At 39.6% G+C, this 9,440-nt stretch overlaps 1 protein-coding gene across 1 annotated transcript; it reads left to right on the top strand.

Annotated features, from left to right (window-relative positions):
* Positions 1-467: 467 nt before the first annotated feature.
* On the top strand, positions 468-8,889 carry SPRYD7 (SPRY domain containing 7; the record flags this gene model as incomplete). The annotated part of the gene is made up of 4 exons (XM_009868106.1): positions 468-584; positions 3,547-3,713; positions 5,352-5,454; positions 8,174-8,889. Coding segments are annotated over 4 exons (485 nt in total), but the record flags the coding sequence as incomplete, so codon positions are not given.
* Positions 8,890-9,440: the final 551 nt, after the last annotated feature.

Raw genomic sequence — 9,440 nt, 5'->3', positions numbered from 1 at the left:
AAAAGGATTTTTTAGACTATAATTGAACACCTTGCACTCCAACAAACATTTCTACTTGATGTGTCTTTCCTTCTTGTTGCAGAACTTTTTTCTCCAGAATATAGATACAGGGTATGGGGCTTTGGTTGCACAATAAACCCTTTCTGACTAGATTGTAAGTTATGCTTGTGTTGTGGCTGAGCAAAGGTTGTAATCAGTATGGTGCCATAAAAGCCAAGAGGTGAAATTAGATCAGCATATAATATAGACTTTAAGTAAATAAAATGCTAGTTGAAAGATGAACTAGCCGAGAAACAGTCTTCCTTTTCTTACTTTAAAGCATGGCCTAGCATAATTCTCGCAGACTAACGAAGCTCTTACTTGGAGCAGAAAGAACAAAACCTGTTCTCGGTGTTTAGGGCTTTTAAGGGCTTCTTCAGGACTCCTAAAAATGTTTTGAAGTTTTGTGGGTTTTTCTTTTCTTGCAGGAACAGATGTCGTCATTGTTAAAAATGGCAGAAGAATATGTGGCACGGGAGGCTGCTTAGCCAATGCACCTTTGCATCAGAACAAGAGCTATTTTGAGTTTAAAATCCAGTCCACAGGTTAGTCTGCAAAAATGTACAACTTTAAACTTGCAACGTATGTCAGATTGCCTGCTGGTTGTTGTATCTCAAATATCGAGCACATGCATCTTTCTCATTGAAACTGTGAGCATTGAAGAGTTTTATAAGTTGTCATTGTGTAAATGGAGATTTTTTTTTTCAATTGTGGCTGTAAAATATTAAAAAAAATGGTAAGTGTTACTGAAAGAGTGCAAATACTAAAACACCAAATTGTTTTGTATGTTCTTATATGCATGTTTTTCAATTAGCATATTTTAGAAACGTTTTTATTAAGTAAATGCTTATGGCCACATAAAACACTGTAACTATGAAGTATTATTTTTTTAAACAGTGCAGTTTATCCAGCAATGTTTGTAGCTATTTGCCTTCGTTTGCTGTTAACACACACTGTGTTTGCCCAAGCAAGGGTGACAGTCCTTGTGCTACACTTTGCTCTTCAAGTGTCCAGCACTTATTCCAACACCACCTTGTTGAGGAGCCTTCCCGCACCCTGTTTATTTATGTTTTGCACAGATCTGATGCAAAGCAGCTGAAAGTGAATGAAATTTGCAATCGTTAAGCTTTTACTAATAAGATCAGCTGCGCTGCTACAGAGTGCACTCCAGTCTTGCCTGTATTCTAACTCAGCCTGTATTTTTAAGAATAACAGACGCTCTGAATATGAAGCTGTTCTTTCCCTAAGTGTGTAGGGAGAGGGAAGAGGAAGGGAAGTGTTAGTCCAGAGACAGGCCTTGCAATACCATCTGGAGCTTGAACCCAGCACTTTTTGGGTAAGGATTGTTTGCATTCAGTCAGATTGGAGTGCAGACAGTGTGAATGCAAATCTGTTCAAAACACCTCTCAGTCAAACCAATTGTTTAGTTTTAAACTCCGTGTAAACACCAGATCCGTCTTAAACTTGGCAATTTTAATATCCTTTCTGCTGGAGGAAGAATCCAGTGCAGCTGTTGTTCATATATGGCCGTTATCCATGCACATACAGTATCCATGTTCTTATATTTGAGAAACATAGGAAATAAATTCTCCTGGTCCCTATGAGCCGTGTTGCATCTATTCCTGTTCCCCAAGGCAGGAGAGTTGTAGATCACAAATTTGATTCCCAGAAGTGTCGCTGCACAGTCTATTAGGAGTCATCTATGGGGTCACCTGTGGAAAGCTTTCTCAAGTCTAAACTTGTTCACACTCTTGTACTTCTTATTCTGGGCATGTATTAGAATAAATTGTCATGCAGTTTTGTCTTTTGAAACTAATTTTCTTGTATTTTTTCCTGCATTTTAGTATTCTGTAGGTTAAACAGTCCCAGGTTGTTGGTTTGAGGTTTTTCTCATTGTTTCCTTACAGGTGATGGGTTTTCTGAGTGATTTGGCTGTTTCTTCTAGAATAGCTCTGATAAACCTAATTCGTCTTGAGATACGATGCTTAAAATGGGTGGTCTGCTTCAGATGCAGCAGCAATAAGCATCCTTCGTGTGCTGTATCTACAATGTATCATCTTTATACGTGCCATATATCCAGAAGTTTTCCACAGCAATGGGGCACAGGCTTACAGTCAGCATGTGGGCAGTGATAACCCCTAAATTATGTTGTATGAGCTGGTTGCCAAGCCTCTGTTGTATTTGTCCCACTTGCTATTCCTGCTCGTAATTCAGAAAAAGCAAATGCGTTTTCCTTATTTCAGACCCCTTAACCACTATGTCAGGATCACTTAAAATTTGAGGGGCCTCTGAAGAGCTTGCGGTCCTGCCAGGTTGGTATTGGCACCACATTTAATAGGCACGTCGTCACATTTTCAAAGTCATTGATGTGAATGTGGAACAGTATCTGACCTTGAACACAAAGCCTCAAAGCCCCTTTGAATTGCCTTTTTTTATTTGACAGGGGGCTACTGATGGGTAGTCCTGAAATACAGTTTTCTAACCAGTTGTGCGTTCGTATTGCTGTAACTGCCTAGACTGTGTTTTTTGTAATTTGACTATTTCAGTGTTGTGTGACTTTCAAAAACATTGCCAAATCGACATCAGTCGTATTTACAATCTCTTCTTTTTCCCTAAGAGTAGTCTAACCAGCTGAAAAAAAGGAAATTGTGTTGTTCACAAATCCACACTATCTGGATTTATTTTTTTACATCCTCCTGCAGTCTCAGAGTTTTCAGTATTTTTCTAGGAATAAAAGTTAAGCTACGTGATTACAATTCTCCGAATCCTTCTTTTTCAGGATAGATGCTGTTTATCTTCAGTCTCTTGTGACTGTTTGTACTGAATCTGGCCAGGGTGGAGTTCATTTTCTCTGTAGCAGCTCCTGTGGTGCTGTGTTATAAATTTGTGACCAAGACCATACCGATAACACACTCATGTTTTAGCTATTGCTGAGCAGCGCTTGCGCAGCGTCAAGGCCTTCTCTGTTTCTTGCTCTGCTCCTCCAGAGAATGGCATCGAGGGTGTGCAAGAGGTTGGGAGGGGACAACAACCAGGTGGATGACCGAAACTTAACCAAAGAGATATTCCGTGCCACATAATGTCATGTCCAGCAACAAAAGGGAGAGGAGGGGATTTAGGGGGGTTAGCTTGGGAATTGGCTGGATATTCGTCTACCCGTGGGAGGTGTTGAGTGATTGCCATGGCGTCACTTTGTTTTGTTTTCTTTCTTCCACTTCTCCTTTGCTTATTAAGCAATTTTTATCTTTACTCACATGTTTCCTTGGGTTTGCTCTTCCCATCTCACTGGGACCTCTCAGAGGGGAAGGTGAGTGCGTGTCTGGGTGGTGCTTAGCTGCCTGCCAGGGCTAACACACAATAGTCCTTGTATTTCCAAGAGGTGTTTACTGTTTGTCCTACCATGAAACTAGTTATAAACCCCACATTCTTTATGCTGTCCTGCTTCAGTTAAATAGTCTTCAAAATAAATATATTTTTTTTTCGTACCATCTTAATGTCGTGGTTCAGGAATTTGGGGTATTGGAGTTGCAACTCAGAAAGCAAACTTGAGTCAAATTCCGCTTGGTCGAGACGTCCATAGCCTGGTGATGAGAAACGATGGAGCTCTCTACTATAACAATGAGGAGAAAAATAGACTACCAGCAAACAACCTTCCTCAGGAGGGTGATGTGGTGGTGAGTTTCTTAAGGCTTCTTTGCTTCCCCAGCTTTTCCCACATTCCTTTTATTTACAGCTCTGTGGCCAGACTGACTGTTGCGGTCAAATTGTTCGGCGTGCCTCTCCCAGCTTGGAAAGCATCGATACAAACTCCCCGTGTGTTTGAACAGGTGTCGGGGGACTTCACCCTCAGCATTGATGAGTTTCTGAATGAGGGGTAAACTTTACCAGTGCTTGAAAAGTAGCCTCTAATGCTCTGTTGCAGTCTGGTTGCAGTATCTACCTGAGGGAGAACTCCCATCACAAGGATCCTGTGATGTTTGAGGTGGGACCTTCCTGAACAAATAAAGGGTTACCGAGCTACCTGCTGTGCCCAGCTGAACTTGAGACCTCACAGCGAACTGGTTAATGATTAGAAGGACAGAGCTGAGCAGAGAGAGGTCCTGGATGATAAATGAATTGTATTTTTAGCCAAACTTCTGTAGGGAAGGAGAGCTATTAAGTGGATAGGGGGGTAATGCTCACTGGAGAAATTACGAAGAATGAGAGCAAATAGAGAAGAGAATCTTAAGACTCTTTTTTTTCCACCTTGCGGTTCCAGGTTTCTCAAAACAGATTTAAGTGATTTCAGTCAAAGGATTATGTTTTGTTACTGTCATGTTCTCAACGTCCTGTTAGAGATTTATTTTCAAAAATATATGGGAGCAGTGCAATGAAATTTAGACTATTTATCACCACTGCTTTTTATTGCTGAGTAACCTTGCCTCCCTGTATAGCAATGGTTAGAAACTTTGTCTTTAGAAGCGCAAAACAGCTAAGGTTGATGCTTCTGTCCTTTACCCTCAGATAATTATATTATTCTTTTAATCTCCTGTAATTATTTTTCTGGAGGGTTGCAGACTGTTTCAGGGTTTGATCAACCTGTGTAATGTAAGCAGCTTCAACTAATTGCAAAGAAGTAGCTGAAGTGTTACTGCCAACTCCCCAGTTTACATAAATTTCAGTTAATTTTGTTCTGTCACAGAAATAGAATTCTGAAGTACTGAATGACAACACAGATTGTCACACTCAGCCATACCAAAACATTGAGAAAAATCATTTAGCTAACAAATAAGTAAACGATTGCCTGGTTAGTGTTTGCTTTCTGCTCTGTAGCCGGCATATTTATAGCAGCATGTGTGAGACCATGGTCCGTTGCTGCTGGCAGAGTAAATGAGCTGAGAGAGGTTTCCATGTGGAAGTATGGGCAGATAAACTTAATTTGTAGCATCACTATTTATTAAGGTTGTTTCCATGAGGAGATGCAATCAAGATGACTGCACACTCTTAATATCCAAAATAACTGATAATTTTGTGTTTCTCTGATGTGGTGAGGAATAGTTTGGAAATTTGCACTGTAAACTTGGTGAGATGCGGTGTGCAGTACTGTGCTGCATCCAAATTGAATGAACGTTAAGGAATTCTGGCTATTTGAGATTGCAGATGTTACTGGTCATTTATTAACTTCTAGTCCTTTGCAGGAATATTTCAAGCAAGGTGCCATGGTTTGCATAACGGTGTTAAAATTTGCTTGTGGCTGAGACAGCTAAATTAAGTAGCAATCTTATGCATATAAACTTGTTGTCGCTTTTTTGTTAATTTTCTATACTTTGCAGGGCATTACATATGATCACGTAGAATTAAATGTATATTTAAATGGGAAGAACATGCATTGTCCAGCTTCAGGAATCCGAGGGACTGTCTATCCAGTAGTCTATGGTAAGTCAGAGATTTTTAAACTTTTTCACAGTATCGACAGTATTTTTGTACCAAATCTTGTCTTGTGAGCTATATATTCATTTTCTCACTTAAATGGAACACACGTCAATCATTTCTTTTTACCAACTACAACAGGATTATGCATGAAAATACAAACCTAGGAAAACACAAAAGTAGATTTTCACCTCATTCTTAATGCTGCTTAATAGCTAGGACAGAAAGCACCACTTACTGACTACTTACAGCGTCCACATCCAGCAAGCTGGGGAGTTACTGTACTCAGCCTAAAAATTGCCAGGTAAAAAACCTGTGAGGCAGATTAAAAAAAAAAAAAAGAAAAACGAGAACTTTGAATTAATGTAGACTTGTAGGCTAATCTGATTTATATCTGAAGCTTGGTATTTATGCCTCTTAATGTCACATACTTTGTGTTTTCAGATAGATACTGAATTGCTATTTGTATTTTCTTATGGAAATAGTAACTTTAAGGTAGTACTAGTAGAGCTGCTTGCTGTGTAGTGGTACTGTGCTGAATGTGCTGCTGTACCGAACCGATGCCCAGTTTTGAAATCCCACGGTTTGGCGAGCGAATTGTAGTGGCTGCTTTGCCAGCAGCCGTCAGTACAGCACAGCTGTTTTGACCAAGCAAACAGGTATTGTATCCCATTAATACCTGCACAGGCAGTTTAAGGGAGAATTTGTGATTTGTGGAAGCTGAGATTTAGCCAAGGCGCGTGTTAACAATTTACTCTTCCAGAACTGACTCCCAAGGAGTCAGAATTCTGTTTAATATTTCATCTGAAAGGCAGCGCTTCCCCGAGTTCAGCGTGTCGCCAGCATGACGCTCCGGGTTGGCTTCTGACTTACAGCAGATGATAACTGCTCATCGGAGTCCCCGCGTATCCGTCTCCAGTTTATCTTTATTCCTCTGCGAGCTTCGTCTAAGTAGTAGCCTCTTCCTAAATCATTTTTCTCCACTAACTGTGCAATGTGGGTAATTTTTTCATTTCACAGTTGATTCCTAATGAACTGTTGGCAGGTTCCCATTCATACCTTGATACATTTGTAATACTGAATTTTATGAACCGGAAGGAAATACTCTGGATATCTTGCAGAACCGTTGAAGTCTGTTAAAGGTAGCTGACAAATTGTGTCTTTCCGAGTGGCAATTGTTTTCTTTGGTCATTTTGTGATGTGTTCTTAAGCCACGTGATGGCGCTGCTAAAATGCCGTGGCAGGCGATGGCTGCCCTGCAGCACTGCCGGATCTCCTGCAGACAGGTTGGTGAGCAGCGAGGAAAAAGAGTTGCTGTCGTGATAACTGGTCTTTGCATCTTCTCCTATATTTTGAAATGGTGTTGCACAGCATGAGGAATGCAGGTTCCTTGCAGAAAACATCTGGTGGCATGTTAGCTTAATGTAAATCATCTTTTTCTCTGATTAAAGAAATTCTGTGCCTGGGGAGCGCAGTGACTTTTTACTGCCAGGCTCTTGTCATCTTCCACAAGTGGGCATAATTTTGTCATAATTATGTCTCCTACATATAGCTATAACAATTGAAGCCTGCAAATGGCTTTTGCGTGGTACTTACTTGGTATAAACTTTAACTGTGAAAGGATTTGACCGCAGAGAAGAGAATTTCTTAAGCATTTACTCTATCCATAATTCACACTAGAACTATAGATATCTTTTTTAAAAGAAACGTGATAGAGCAAGCAAGCATGTCATCAAGCTTGAAAACATAAAGCAGAAAAATGGCATTAGAAAGGTTGTTCACTGCAGCAGCTGTACCTCAGGCACTTTCGCGGAAGTGAGATGCAAACACTACTGAAGTACTACAGAACTGTATGTGTATACTAACAGGACTTTTAACTGAGCCTAGGAGGGAAAAATTTCCTGCTTTGGCTCAGAGATATCTAAATTTCAAACCAAACTGTGGAGGTAGAGCTTTTCCGTTTTGATGTAGTGCTGCTGGTGTACTAGGTTTGTCTTGGCAGAAGTTGTCTTCGATGCTTTTCTGACTGGTTGGATGTTTCAGTTTGTTAATGCAGTACATGAAAGCTTTGCTCTGAAAATCCTTAGCAGTTTCACTTTCTACACCGAAGGTAGTAACACTTGTGTCTCAGATTATGCAGGGGATCCAAAACTAGGAGACGTATTGTAAAAAAAGATAAAATTAACTTTCATCTCGAAGCAGTCAGAGAAGCTTTCTTCATATCACATACAGAAATAGATGGTCTGACACCAACGTTGCAGACTTGTAAACCTCCAGAAAAATTACTGCAGGCAACTGACACTCCAGCAGAATTAGGAAGTGGACAGAAGAATTATGCAGCTGAGGAGGTGATAGCCTCGCAATATGTATCTGGTAGTGTCCTTCATCTGTAGATTTCCAGAGAAATAAAGCAGAAAATTTGGAGGGAATTGCCTGGAGCCGTGCAAACACTCCCTGTGAAATCAGAAATCTCATGAACTTCACCCAGGACCATTGCTGACTAAAGTAAACAGCAGAGAGAGACAATTTGCTCTCCTTGGGTATGCGTGTAGGCCTTTAGCAAATTTGTTGAAGAGATTTCTTTTAACTGTACATAAGTAATGGATATATTGGGGAATATTTTTCATGGTTTGAGCACAGTATATAATCTAGTAAGGTGGTGTAATGGAGGATCAAACTGTACGTGTTTCTTCTTTAATTCTTTCTGTTTGGTTCTCTTCTGCAGTTGATGACAGTGCCATTCTGGATTGTCAGTTCAGTGAATTTTATCATACACCTCCACCAGGGTTTGAAAAGATCCTCTTTGAGCAGCAGATCTTCTGAGTGTCTTCGTACCGAAAATTTGCACCCTGCACTGTTACAAAAGCTTTGTCATCTTAAATAAAGCTTCACTTTAATTTTAGGAAACATATCTGTATTTTTAGTAAGTACTTGTGACTATTGTCTGCAGAATTAATATGTTAACGGCAACACCAGGTAACTGTGTTGCAAATACAAAATTTCTGGTGAAGTTTTGTGGTTGAAAATGGGTGTTTTCAGGGCAGGGTTTTTCTCTGATTTGTACTCAATGCGTAAGGAGACTAAGGGACGTTATTGTCATCAGTATTACATGCAGTATTTTGAATAACCTGGAGCTCAGTAAAGCGAACATATAGCATATGATAGCTATGGAGATAGAGTTCTCATGATTTTCTCCCCAACTTTTTTTCACACACAAGTTGCTTACTTTGTCTGAAGGAGGCACCATGTTTCTAGGCTGTGATTTGAAGTTACGATGTCCCAGTTGTGCACAATGACTCATAATACGATGGCATAACTAGAAGCTAGATACTTTGTTTTTTTAATTTATTTCAGGTTGTAATTTAATCTGTTCCCTCAGTCTTAGACTTGAAAATACGACTTATCTATTTTCCCTAGCTTTTCATTTGCTTTTATTGTGACAAATAATAGGACGCTTTACTGTTAGTACTTTTTTGTTGAACCTTAAAAAGTAAACTTGAGCACGGCCTGTGTTTTAGAAGGATCACCATGCTCCGTTACTCTGGTAGGAAAGTAGGTGCTGAAGCTCAGCTTGGGTATGCAGAGAGCCAGGTGAAGGGTATGAGATGTTATGTTGAAGCCTTACATCGAAACTGTAAATTAGATTATTCTTTTATGGAATAGTGTATTTAATTTCTCTGTGAATCATTTATAAATGATTAATGGCTAAGACATTGTTCTAAAATGTGACGCCCTTGGATATAAATTGTGAGATGCTTTTTTCCCCTCCCCTCTTGTCTTGTTTAATACACTTTTTAGAACAATCTTTGTTGTAAAGAAAGTCTTCATACTGGGTATTTGTTTTTTTGGTTTTGGCTTTTCCTGGGTTAATGTATTTGCATAAATGGATGATTTTATTTAAATATTTTTAGAAATCCTCTGATTCTGAAATTTTCAAATACAAACAGCTTTCTCAAAGCCTTTCACCTTATGGTTTTCTCCATCTGTGTTTT

The sequence above is a fragment of the Apaloderma vittatum genome, unplaced genomic scaffold (assembly GCF_000703405.1).
Source record: "Apaloderma vittatum isolate BGI_N311 unplaced genomic scaffold, ASM70340v1 scaffold37394, whole genome shotgun sequence".
Classification (NCBI taxonomy): Eukaryota; Metazoa; Chordata; class Aves; order Trogoniformes; family Trogonidae; genus Apaloderma; species Apaloderma vittatum.
The sequence above is the reverse complement of the archived record's forward strand: the minus strand, read 5'-3'. Positions and strand labels throughout refer to the sequence as shown.